The sequence below is a fragment of the Dromaius novaehollandiae genome, chromosome 4, assembly GCF_036370855.1.
Source record: "Dromaius novaehollandiae isolate bDroNov1 chromosome 4, bDroNov1.hap1, whole genome shotgun sequence".
Lineage (NCBI taxonomy): Eukaryota > Metazoa > Chordata > Aves > Casuariiformes > Dromaiidae > Dromaius > Dromaius novaehollandiae.
This window is the reverse complement of record NC_088101.1, coordinates 47734814-47748586: the sequence shown is the minus strand read 5'-3', so window position 1 is coordinate 47748586 and position 13773 is coordinate 47734814. Positions and strand designations below refer to the sequence as shown.

At 40.5% G+C, this 13773-nt stretch overlaps 1 protein-coding gene across 3 annotated transcripts in view; it reads right to left on the bottom strand.

Annotated features, from left to right (window-relative positions):
• Positions 1-13773, bottom strand: part of GALNT7 (polypeptide N-acetylgalactosaminyltransferase 7) — a 74702-nt gene that overhangs the window by 38328 nt on the left and 22601 nt on the right. For all 3 annotated transcript variants that reach the window (XM_064510975.1, XM_064510974.1, XM_064510976.1), the window contains exon 2: positions 4688-5145. In XM_064510975.1, the coding sequence (XP_064367045.1) occupies positions 4688-5145 (458 nt within the window). The remainder of the gene's footprint in view (positions 1-4687; positions 5146-13773) is intronic.

Below are 13773 nucleotides of genomic sequence, written 5' to 3'. Positions count from 1 at the left end.
GGGCCCTGGGGACCCAAAAAATTGCACGTTACTAAGTCTGACGTCTGTGCTGAATAGAAGCTTTAACAAAGAACTGAATTAGTAAACCACAGAAATAGCTGTTGTGGAAGAAAGGCATGCCGCAGAAACCTATTACAATCTTTTGAAGGAATCTAAAAGGATATGGACAAGGGTGAGTCTATTAATAGAGTAACTGAATTTCTAAAAAGCCTTTGACAAGGTCCTTTCCCAAAGAACTTTGCTTGTAAAGAAATCAAAGTATGCTGGGATAAGATGGAAGACCTTCTCTTATATTAATAACCACTCAAGATATAGGAATAAGTACACAATTTTTAAATTGAAGGGAGTCTGTGACTGTAGCACGTAAGTATCTGTGCTGGGATCCCAGCTGTTCACCCCCTCTTCCAGGTCATTCTTGAACAATACAAAAACAGCTTTGGCAGCTGTGCTTAAAATGACTGTAAAAAGCTGCAGAAGAATTCAAGGACACTAACCAGGCAATTGACTGGCAGGAGAGCTCATCATGAGTGCAAATTTAATGTATAAGGACTGTCAGAACAAACTTACTGTATATATTCAGTGACAGAACCTAAATATGTTATTATAACTCAAAAAATATTGGAGTCAAATGTGGACAGTTCTTTGAACATTTTAGCTCAGAGCTGATCAAAGGGCAAAGAGAATGGTAGGAATAATGAGAGGAATACAGAACATTTGTACAATGGCTTTATATAGATATCCATGATATTCCCTCAGCTGGAATACAGCATCGAGTCGCTCAACCTCGGAGATTTCAGTAGAAATAGCAATGAGGGAAGGTGGCAAAGAAACAGAGGTACATGCCAATATCCATGAGGAGTGATTAAACAAACACCACATTCTTCAGCGTGGAAAAAGAGAAGTTGTTGACTCAGGACGCCATGAATTCCAAAAGGACACAAACACTTAAAAGACATGTCAGTGCCCAAGGAAAGGTCTATGAAGCATGACGATCCTGTTGCAGTTTCTGGCTCAAGAAACCCAAGTCCACTGGTTGTCAGGAAGGAATACTTACTCCATTCCTGTACGCTTTCTTCCAAGCATCTGCTGTCGGCCACAGCTAGAGACAGGGTACTGGAGAAAACACATCTCTGGTCAGACCCCGTACAGCTTTATACTTAACCTATGGAGAAGAGGCTCATGCCTGAAACCAAACCCCAGTTTTTGTTCTCCCTAGAAGCAGTTCTATTAAGATTTTTCCGGGAGGACACACCTTGTACCTGGCAGCATTCATGGCCAGCTCAGGTCTATTTTTTATTTCCCTAGCATGCAGTGTTTATCTTGAATCTAAGATCATCCACAAATTTTACCTCTCTGTTTCTACATTGGCTGCATCTCTACATAGACCCCTGATGGCACACACACAAAAGAAAAGGCGGGGCGGGACACCACATAAAATGCAATATATATGGCTGCTCTGAGAAGTAAAAGGCTGCCATCTACCTGCATAATTAAAAAAAAGTCCAAAAATGGACAAAATCACCATGTATTATGAAAAAGCTCTCTTTCAGAAACTATACAGAGGTTTCAGATAGGGCCTGATAAACTTGCTCCAACTTCTCTGCAACTAGAAATAAGGTGAGAAATGAGTAATGCTCTGATCTGCACCAGTTTAAAGTTCCCTTGGCCCCTCTGCAGAGTGCTGAAAGGCTGAAATGAGATGATGGTTTCTCTAAAATTTTGTACATAGACTTTTAGTATCCCTATATGTTCTTGACTTTATTTAACCAAGCCAAATTCATTGTATGCCAATGGAAGAGCTTGGCTTCAACTTCAAAATAGACTGGTTAAAACACATGTAGACAGCTCTGAGGCAAGAGTATGCAGGTATTTCTTCCCTCTTCCCCCTCCAGCAGGTACAAGCCCTACGGCTACATGACTTTTAAGCTAAGAGGGAGAGCATTCTGGCAGTACTATTTCACTCACGCTGCACCGCCTGGGAAAGCATTTGACATGCTTCACTGAACAAATCTGATTGCTGAGACTGATGTTTAAGAATTTTTATGCCTGAAGGAGAAGGCTGAGGTGTACCTGGATTTGAATGCCTCTGAATGAGTAACCCAGCCTCTGCCTGAAAGATCTTCCTCAATTAGCAGCGCCAAGATTCTGGCAACCAAAAAGGATGATCATACTTTTCTTTGGCAGGATTAAACTGAATGCAAAAAGCTTCTGGACTTACTAAGCAGAAATCAGTGGGAGGAAAAGGGAGGGAAAAATAAATGGTGGGTCCAATCTGCTATCTGCTAGTTCTCCCAAACACAGGCTGCTGCGTTTCTCCCCAGTATCAGGCAGAGGAGCAGGACAGTCAATATGCTGATGCCTGGAAGCCTACAGCAATATCAGCCAATCACAGGTTGCTTTTCCTCTCTTCCGCCTTTCCCAGGAGGCATGCGGAAGCCATAAAGCTTTAACCTATTTAGGGCAATTGCAAACATCCCAAGTAGTCAACACACAAAACATTTGATATAATGTTGCTTGAGAGACTGTTTTGTTAATGTTGTTTCTAGCGTTGTTTTGTTTGCTTGTTTAAAGTAGAGTATTAAATAATAAAGCCTAACTTTTATTTGAGCTACTGGCTTTAATCCCCACGGAAGACATCTGCAAATGTTCTTTGGGAGGAAACGGTAGTTTCTCCAGCTCATCTTTTCCACTCTGCTTAGTCACATAGCTGTCCCTCCTATTCCTGAAAGCATGCAAAATACTTACTCAATTCTTTTGGGGGAATTTCTCTCTATAACTCTCCTTTAGATCAGCAGTAAAGATAAACTCAGACATTATGCCAGAAATATTTCAGAATATTATGGGTCTGGAACTATCTGGCAGCTCTCTGATCCCCTCCACCTGCACCTTGGGAAAAGAGGGACGGGAGGAAATAATCGAGTTCTGCTGCCAAAAATACGGTTAATAGCCAGGACAGAGGCAGTGCGGTTCCATCTTCATAAACCATGTTGCCATTTCAGCTTTGCTGTCCTTGCAGAGAGGAGAACTAGGAGAGGAACGTGCTTCCATCTCCCTCTTCTCTCCAGGGAAGGCAGACCCAAGATGAACTCTGCTAACCTTAACTCTGATGTCAACTTCACCCTGCTCAGTAAATCACAGTACCTCAAGAGGAAATAGCTTTCCTTTGCGAATTTTCTTAGTTCAGCCATCTCTCACAAAGGGGCTGCAGCGGCTGCAAACACCTCAGTAGAGGGAGCAGTACATAGGGGATAACCTCCTAAAAGAAATCCAGGGCAGATTACCGACGTTATTTCTTCCCCTTCGGAAAACCTCTCCAGCACAGAGGCCCAACTGCTGGCCTCAGTGAAGAAAGGAGCTGAAAGTGAACTTGAGGACACACACAACACCTCCTTGCTACTCGCAGCTGAGAGACTCGGTTCTGCCCTCGAACTGCAAGCAGATGGAAACACCTGCAATAAATCACCTGAGGAACACGGTGTGAAGAAAGGGAAACGCTGTACTCTGTATTTCACTCATTTTCAGCAAGTACACAGCAGGTAGTAAATTCCAGCAGCGGTACACGCGGAAGCATGAGTCAGACTACCATCCGGCCAGTCCTGCCCGACCTCACGAAATGGAAGAACGCTCATTAGAGAAGGCCACCGCGGACTCGCAGTAACCAACCGCCGACCAAACACATCTACTGCCCCAGCTAGAAATGTGCCATCCGGAGCTCAGCACCAAATCCTGGGACTGGCAGAGCTCCATAGCTAGGGGGGAGAGGAAAGCGAAAGCAGGCAAGTACCTTCCTTCTGTACTTAAATTCATACAGCCCCCCTCTCCCCCAAATGCAAAACAATACCAAAAGCAATCAACAGTTCACTCAGAGACCTTTCCTTGAGATTTAACGAGGAAAATTATATCAAATGCAGACTAGCCTGAGAGCAAATTTGGCTCTACCATGTAACTTAAAAACTAGTAGACTGTCTAAACCTGTTAGTTATCATACTCATGGAGTAAATGCAAATATCTTCCTAAAGTAGACCTCCCCTCTCCAAAATCAAGTAAAAAATTAATTTGCGTTCTTGTTTATGACAAACACCATGTGAAACTGTTAGGAGCCTACCCTGCTGTCAGCTCCAAATCCTGCCACGATGGCAGATCTGTACTTCTGTCAAGGCAGGCAGTTAAGCAGAGCTATTTGGAGGAAATAATATTCCTTTATTTCAGTTATCTCTTTCTTTTTGAGAGTTTTTGTGTTTTAGGGTTATTTTTGTTGTTTTCTTTTTTAAGCGCCAGCGTGAACTCCAAACTTACAAATTAACTGTAATATACGAACTTCTGCATGAAATAATAAAGAAAAAGCATTCTTACTTAAAAACAAATTTTAAGTTATAGGTTAAAAAAGATGAGACAACGAAGACTGTGGTTGGGCCTGGAATATCCGAATATGTGCAATTAGACTCTAAAATGGATGACTTCAGAGGAAAATCAATATAGATTAAGTATTTATGAAAGGATTAACAGGAACAGCATTAAGAATAATATATGGAAACATTTGGTATAGTACAGCACTCTTGCCTGCCAAGAAAAGAGGCCTTATATATTTGGTCTAATTAATAACATTATTTTAAGCATCAATTAAGATCTATGGAAAGAAAATAATCAAATTGCATAAAAACAGAACTAAAATAAGAAGTTTGCTTACTCTTCTTGACGCAAGTCATTAACGCTCCGATCTAGTGAGATCATATCACTTGCCACCATATTAAACCCAAACTCTTTAATGCTGGCTTGAATGGATTCTTTGTAATCTGGTCCTAAAACATATGGCTTTGCTTCCTCTCCAGGGCCACCAACAACTCCATGAGGCTCAGGCTCTTTGGGTTCAAAATTACCAAGGACTCCAGGTCGTAAAACAGGATCTCGGTATACAAATGTCTGAGGCTTAAATGTGAGATACTGCCTCTGGATGATGTTTTGCTGATTGTTATCACCACCAGCATGATGTTCTAGTTCATTTTTGGCCTTATTTTTTCTTCGAATGGATTCCAAGTCCACTTCCACACCTTCAACATGAGGCCAAGGTACCACAGGTTTGAACTTCTCATTTCCTAGTCCATGGTCTCCTTTGTTTGGCATGGGTTTGTTGGCTTCTTTGTCATCCTATATATACACACACAGAGAAACAGCAGGAGATCATATAAATTTATGACCTTTTATTTTACAAATCCAGTATCTTAGGCAGTCAGTCAGTACTAAGTATATGTTAATCACGAAGGAATAAGTCTCTGTCAAGGTGCCAGACTTTTTACTAAAGCCAGCTACTGCTTGCCTGAGAACATCACGGCTAGTATCTACACTTACCTGAATGGGTGGGTCCTGGGAATGGCCTAAGGCCCAAAGCATTCCCAAAGACCAAATATTCACATAGGACACGTTAACTTAAACACAGTTCAAGCTGCACACCAAACTGTGTGCAGCCGGGCATACAGTCCTGGCAGGATCTGTTCTGGCAGGGATTTGACACCATATTCCCAGAGAGATTTGAAGTTCACCTTAAGAATAAAGCACGGGATGTTGAAAACTTCTTGGTGTTAACTCAATGACCAATGAAGTTACTAGGGTTTGAATAACGCTGTGTAATTTTGTAAAAAAGTTTGATGCAGAGGCTTTGAAGTCTGAGTGTAAAAGTCTTCAGAGTACAACTCCCACACCCATGAACACTCACCAAAAAACACTGTAACTTTTCTTTGTTCCCCCCAATACTTATAAGCACATTTAAGCCTGATTTGCTTCTCGCAAAGAAACTAGAAAGATATTTTACACCTGGAAATCGTAACGCTTGAGGAAGTTATGAATGAACCTAGATGTTCAGGTATTATTAGTGAATTATAACCATCTCTTGCCCACTGTTTTGAAAAGCAGCTTATTGGGTTAATATTTGTCACTAAGAATGCCAAGATCCTAGGACAACCGGGAAACACTGCTGAAAGTTCAGATTTCCAGCTAAAATTACCTATTTGTAAATGGGACAGATGTTCTCTATAGATTCCAGTGTGATCAAACAATGCAGACATTTTAGCAATGTCTCACTATCTATTTTCAAACACAGAATCAAAGAAAAAAATTTTAGGCAGGATGAAGTCATCTATTCCAACCTGCTCAAAGCAGGGCTAGCTTCAAAGTTAGATCAGGTTGCTCTGAGTCTCGTCCAGTCAAATTCTGGGAGTCTTCAAGTTCTCTGCATAACATGTTCCAGTGCTTAATCAGTCTCACAACAAAAATATTTTTCCTTATACCCAGCCAGAAGTTTCCCCTGTCATACCTTGTCATGACTGCCTCCTGTCCTTTCACTGTGTACCTCTGAGAAGAGTTTATTTCCATTTTTTCTGTAACCTCCCTTTTCATAGTGGAAAACTGTAATTGGATTCCCCATTAAACTTCTCTGGGCAAAATATGCCTCTCTTCCCTGGCCTTTCCAGGAATGTCACGTGCACCAAAACATGCAGTCCCCAAAACATCTTAGCAAGTCTTTGCTAGACCCTCTCCCATTTGCTGATTATCTCTTTTGCATTGGGCAGAGCAGGGGAAGAAGCAGGACACAATACTCCAGATGTGTGCTCGTTCATGAGATGTAGAGGGAATCAGATCACTCCCCTTGACTTGATGGCTAAGCTATTGCTAATGTAGCCCCTTATGCAGTTTGCCTTCACTGCAGTGAGGTCACATTGCTGACTCATGTCCACATATAACTAAATCATGTGATAGTTATTACTGCATCACAATATTTTCCACACATGCCATTCTATATAATAGATTTCAGGAAGAAAATCCATTATAAAATATACCTAGATCAACATAAAAACAACTGGAGTCAGACTGCTTCAATTCAAAATAATTCAATTTATTCAAGAAACATTCTGACCTCTCTGCTAGCTGCAGTTCAAACAGGCAAGATATACAAAATTCAGAGCTGTGAAATTATTCTGCTGTTCTTCCATCACTGTTTTTTCTAAAGGAACTCTGCAAAGCCAACACAAGAAAGTGATAGATCTGAGCACACAAAGTTGCACACTTTGCAGGGAGGTAAGAGGCTGCTGAGTATCTAAATAAAGCCCCAAGAGGATTTGTAAAAGGAGTATCATCTCACACTTGCCACTAGAAATCAAAACGAAGGCTTCAGCACGCAACGGTCTGAATATTGCTAACATTACTGAACACTCAACTGCTTACAAACTCCATATAATTCCTAGCTCAAAGTGCAGTGACAGCTAAAAAAAAAAGCCAACAAAATGTTGGGCATCATCAGGAAGGATGCTGAAAGCAGAGTGTCATTTTGACTGCATAAAGCTTTGATGCATTTGCATCTTTGGTCGTGGTTCGGCTCTGCTCTCCATATCTCAAGAGGACACATTGGGATTAGAGAAGGTACAGAGAAGTGCAACTAGACTGAAGGAGGCGGCGGACAGGTGCGTTATGACAAAATACCAGAAAGGCTGGGACTCCAATTTGGAGAGGTGAAGGCTGAGGGGGGATATGACTGAAGTTCACAAAATCATGAAGGAGGTGGACAAATTGAATGCAAAACCACTGTTTACCCTAAATACAAGAAGTAGAGGCACTTAACAAAATTGATAGGAGATTGTTCAAAACAGAAGGAAAAAAACCACCACAAAATGTCCTTTGCACAGGCACTGATCTCCTGGAACGTGCTGCACAGGAGGCTGTGGAGAGACACCACCAACAGTTGAAAAAGGGATGAGACACAGTCAAGGATGACAACAGGCCCATAAGTGGACTGTAAAATGACTGGGCAAGGATCTACCTTCCTAACAGCTCTTATTCAACAGCTGGGGATGCTGGAAGAGTACAAAGGGAACGGGCCACAGAAAGCACCAGGCTTGTGTCCATGTCCCAGCGCCTCTGTCAGAGGCAGCGTACTGGGCTATGTGGGTCACTGGTTTGACTCGGGCAGGAACTTCCTACCTTCTTAGTCTGTATAAGATTAAATAGCCTTCCAATTCTACTTCCATTGCCTATAAAACAGTAGTTATGAGCTTCCACTTGGCCAGTTCTCTGGCTGAAGTATAACACTGCTCAGAGTAATTTCCCATTTACTTTGCTCTCATCAGAACTATGACTAATCTTGTATTACATCTAACCTCATTATAACTGTGAGGTACAATCTGCATTGCAATACATTGACTTACTGTTCCCTCCAAGACAGTAAATATATTTCATTTTTGTTAACCTGGGAAAGTGCTGCATAGAACAAAAAAATTATACACACACCCACACATGGAGTCACCTCTTCCCTCCAGTTTCTACGTAGCTATGAAAAATATGACTGAAAGCATTTTTATGGACATTTTACAAGACATGAACAGTGTCCAAGGGTGTAGGGCAGTCCACAGATCCTGCAAGTCACGCATTTGCCCAGAGCTAACTGAGGCACAGGATTCCCCAATACTGTCCAGAGAAAACGTAGGGTCAAGCCACACGCAAATAACTACTTCGGCCATCATATAAACCATCATGCCTTAGTTAGAAACTTCTGGAAGTTCTTCTCTTTTATGAATTACAACTATTCATCATTTAAAAAAAAAAAAAAAAGATTTAACGACATATCCAAAAAAATTGAAATCATTTTTTAAGCAGTGAAGCACACTGCTTAAAAGTCTGACAATAACAGAATCTCATTAAATCTTTATAACAGACACAACAGTGATAAGCTGTTTACATACAGCAACTCAAAGATTTTTTTCCACAGAACATTAGTTATTTGCATGGTTTCTACAGGGCCAACTTTGGGATTTCCTGCCATGTTTTCTAGCTCCAGCTCAGTGCACATTTCATTACCTTTTAGACATTCTTTTCTCTCTTCAGAAGGATTATGAGTCCTTGCAATGGGCATTTCAGAAATGTGGAGATGATGTAAATTCACTCAACTCCTCACTTTTGCAAAAAGAGAGGCTATTTAGTGTCACTTTTTGCAGATTAGGTTCTCCTTGCAAAGGGAGCACAGGGTGGGATTATGGGATTGGGATATGGGTTCATGGGATTAGGAACCTAACTGCTTCCCTTTGTACAATTTAGAAATATTTTTCCAAGGTGAAAGAAAAGAAAAAGGGAGGTGCCTTCAAAAGGCTGCAACACTGGTCAACTAACACGTGGGTTTGAATTGTAGCTGGCAATAGAACTGAAAAAGTTAAGGCTACGTAATCTGCTCTTCTTAAGTAAACTAGTTCAAAACAGGCAACGCCCTAAAAACCTATGAAATAATGTCTGAAGTACAAACTGATGTTAAAAAATGGGAGGTTGTTTAATTTATAAGATAGAAGATTATCATACTGAAAAGAAGTTTGCTAATTCAAAGGGACGTCTATAAAAGCAAGCTGCTTATCTAGACAAAAAAAATCAGTGATGCATAAAAAAATGGAAAGAGAGGAAAGAGGAATAATTAAGCAGTATCCAGTTATATATTCATTATCCAAGGATACAAAATGAAAATTTTATTAAAAAACCTTCCACTCCTAGAATATAAGTATTCATATACAGCTAATTAAAAACAGATGCCAAGCACTACATCCACCATATACTCCGTGCGCAAAACTAGAAAAACCTGATACAGTTAATATTTTGGTAACTGAGGAAGCTAATCCTGACGCAGTTCCATTTTCTTCAGTCCTGTTGCTGCCCTTATTAGCTCTTGGCTATATCTACACCACTCCTCTTACCATGAAAGGCAAATACAGACAGTATGTATTCTTATATCACAAGGAAAAGATCAAAGACTTTTTAACTGAGGATGAATCAATAGTTCTCAAAGTTCCCCAGGTCTAGCTCTTCTATGTGATTGGTTTTAAAGGTAAACAAAGAAAAAAAAAACCCAAGAATTGTGAATAGAGACTGTCACAAGTATTGTGACAGAGACCATGCAGTTATCAATTTATTGTTTGGTACGTCTGAAAGGATTTCAACATATCTGAAGTATTACTTGTTTTTGCCTGCCTCAGCTTAATGCAGGTGCATTTGATTTATTGGAAAAGAAAAAGTCCACTTCAGAGAGATCATGATAAAACATGTTAGAGCTTAGCACATTCAATTATTTGAGTAAATGGGAAGGGTTTTACATTTATTCAGTTACCTCATTGCAAAAAGAAAAAGAGAAAGACCACAAGCAGGATCCACAAGGAAGATCTCTTGGATGACTACAATTGTACTGGAAGATATTGAAAGAGTACCACTTGTTAAGCATGCTCGTAGCAGGATACTGCTCTACCAGCTAATAAGGGAGGGGGGAAAAAAAATCAGGTAGTATATTTTCATTATGTGTGGGTCTTATTCAGCATTCTGCAGTTCTGGGCATAGATGGGAGAAGAAAAAAAAAGGATCAAATACAGACAAAGAGGAGAATCAACATATCTAACAATATCTTTGGGGATGGATTTCACTGTAGATACCTACTGACTTCAGAGCAAATAAAGCAAGCACCGATTCCCACAACACAGGTGGCTGATTCTCAAAGACACACAGCTGGATTGCATTCTTCTAGTTACAACACTCACAGTAGCCTCTACACTAACAAATAAAAGGTCCAGCTACTGCAGGACAGTCTGCAGAGGAGAGAACAAGAACAGACACAAACTGGAAAACACAGCTTCTCAAGAAAGGACAGACTTGTGGCACAACTGCCATCATTTCAGAAAAATCAGAAAGTCCCTTGTAATTACTGCAAATTATTGTACAAACACAGCCAATGTTCCAGCACAAAAAGGTCTATTTTAAGCCCCATAAGCAGCACTGCCTACAAGCCAAACTTTGCAAAACCTTCCATCAAACAATTTCATTACAATGCAACCACGTTGACTCAAATCAAGGCAGAATTTGGACCATGAGAGCTCTTTTGCTGGCTATGAGTAATGGCATTCAAGCTATCTGACTTGAAAGGGGCATTTGGTGTCACAATATCTGAACAAACCCGACTGCCTTTTGTTTTGTCTTCTCCTCTCAGGATATTTTGGAACCACTCCAAAGGTGACAGAGCGCACACTCACATGCTCAGCGGCTTCTACAGTAAGTTTTAAAACGTGGGAAGCCTTAGAACTGAACAATTATGAAAACTGTAGAAACTTAAGTGACAGAAATACGATTTTACAAGTTTCTACTTACTAAATTATAGATAATTTTTGAAGCATAAAACTACATGCTTATAAAAATAACAGACTGCTAAAATGCTGTATTTTCCTGCTTTGTAATTATCCAAGTGAAAAAAACCTTTACTGTTAAAGGTACTTGTCACCAGCATTCCCAGGAAAACAAGTCCGTAAGTTATATTCATATATCCAGTTACCCTCAGTTTTGATGGATATACTGAAAAGATGCAAGTCCTTATACAATTAATGACATCTGTCCACAGTAGATTTTTATCCTGCTAAGTATTCTAGGGGAAACAAGAGGTACTTACAACATGCCCTAAATCACACATATTTGTGCTAAAGCTACATTAATTTTGTTATATCAGCCTGGAATAAGTTTTAGCAGAGAGAATTAATTTGACCACAGTTTTGTGCTACAAAAACATTATTGTGATGGAGCCATCAAAGAGCGAGGTGTCCCTATGAGGCAGTGACTCCATCACTCTGCTTTTTGCAGAGTTTTACACAGGAGTTGTACAGAAGCCACTTAGGCTACATCAAGAAATCTCAAACAAATTTAAAAGAACCTTAAGCTTACCTCCTGGTTTAAGGATCTAACTAGACAAGTATTAAATATATACATACATATATAAATATATATATACACACACACTCAGACACATACGAATATTCTGTTCACTAAAAAATATTTATGAGTCTGAAGTGTAACGGAGGTGCAAGAACCACAAGCAGCCTTGCAGAAACTTGTGTTCAGCCATAGTTTTCTTCATAACTACATCTGAGAAGCAAAAAATAAAATGACAAAATTATTTTTCCTAAAGCACAGCATCTTCTCCCCCCCCCCCCCCCCCCGCTTCTTAACTCTCACAGCATCCATCAAGCTGATAGATACCTGATGCATAACTCTTACTCTGCAGTGTCTTTTATTGAGCCTGCCTTCCCCTGCCCCTTTCCCCTTTGTTCCCAAGGAGGTCCTCAACAGGGAACAGTTTTGCCAGTGACAGAGACCTATAACAACATTGTTAAACGGCAATATTCAGGAAAAAATTTCCATTCACTCTTTATATTCTATCCAATAAGGCAATGCAGGAGAATCACTAGTATTTACCCTTCTGCTCAGTATTCAGATAGCAGTAACTTAAGTCTTCAACAGATGGCAGTGGACTGTGGTCATCAGTATCTCTTCAGCACATTAAAAAAAATATAGTAGTAATAATTTTGAATCCCTAAATTACCAGAACTAGTTGAGGCAAAACAACACTGGAAGTAAGACTAACAATTTTATTTAGTCCTAGGGTTGACATTCCTGAGGTTTGAGAGCATTGCTGAAGAAAAAGCAAGCAGTATGCCCAAATAGTAGTCACATAATAAGGAAGAGAAAGCACTTGTCAATATGCTAATTTGGCAAGAGCTTGATGTTCCATAATTACCAAAGAGTTCGTAAGAATTTAGTCTCCAAACTCTAAATGGCCCACATTAGTTTGAGAGTCTCTGCATCACTCATTCTAAGAAAACTGCAAAAACAGCTTCTTGTTACCCAGCAGTGAGCCTAAAAACTAGCAATATTCCATTAACATCCGAGGTCATCTGTGCTGCTGTTGGAAGCCGTGAGTGGCAGCAAGCCCTTGGGGAGGATGAAGCTCATTTTCTCAACTTTCTTACGGTTGTAGGTGCTCCAAGAGCTTCCTGGGCAAGAGATCAACTAGCTCTTCCTCTCTTTTCAGACTTTTGTGAAGGTATTGTCTGCTTCTTCTTAGCAGAAAGGTTTATCTAGGACAATGACTACAGGCTACTGCTTGCATACTGCCATGGTTTGCAGCCACTGTTTCACAATGCTACTGAATACAAGGTTGTATTAAGCTATGGAAGCCCTCAGGAACCAAACCGTATGGAGACCACCTCTCATCCTTCCCTCTTCTGTGGTATATCTGCAAACATAAGGGATTCTGCTATGAACTTCTAACAATGAAAGAATCCTTATTTTCAGTAGAAGTAACTTGATTGCCCAGCTATTTGCCTAGCAGAGAGGCTCAGACCACCATAAATCCTAAGTTTTACCCATCTACCTGCAGAATACCTGTGCCTTCTTATTTAAAGATATGTATCCACATTTTGATAAGTCAGTGAGATACCCATGTAAGCACCCCATTTGAATTAAACGGTTCTGCTGCAATATTATCCCTCACTCATAAGGGGAATTCTTCTGAGCTAATGATGCAGCTGTCATCCGCTTCGGCCTTGCTGTGCACACATCACAAATTCCTGCAGAGCAATGCAATCCTGCCTCAAATGCTGAGCACTGTTTTGGCTTGTACTGCTTCACCCCCTGCCTTGATCCTACACTGCCTCCTCTGATGTCCCTCCTCCCCCATAAACTCCTGCTGCTGAGCTCCATGTTTCTCCTCTTGGAGGATTCTGGATTCTCTGCAAGTGTCTCCAGTGTCACAGCAGCAATTACGCTCATACACTCAACTTTTTATTTAGCTAAGTTCAACTACCTCATCAAATAGACTACTAGGACAGCTGGAATTTGAGTGCTTTCCACGAGACCCCAATTATAGTCCAGTCTCTTACTAGGGACACAACTGGACATCCAAAACTTGCAAACTTCTCTCTCTCACCCTCTGAGAGT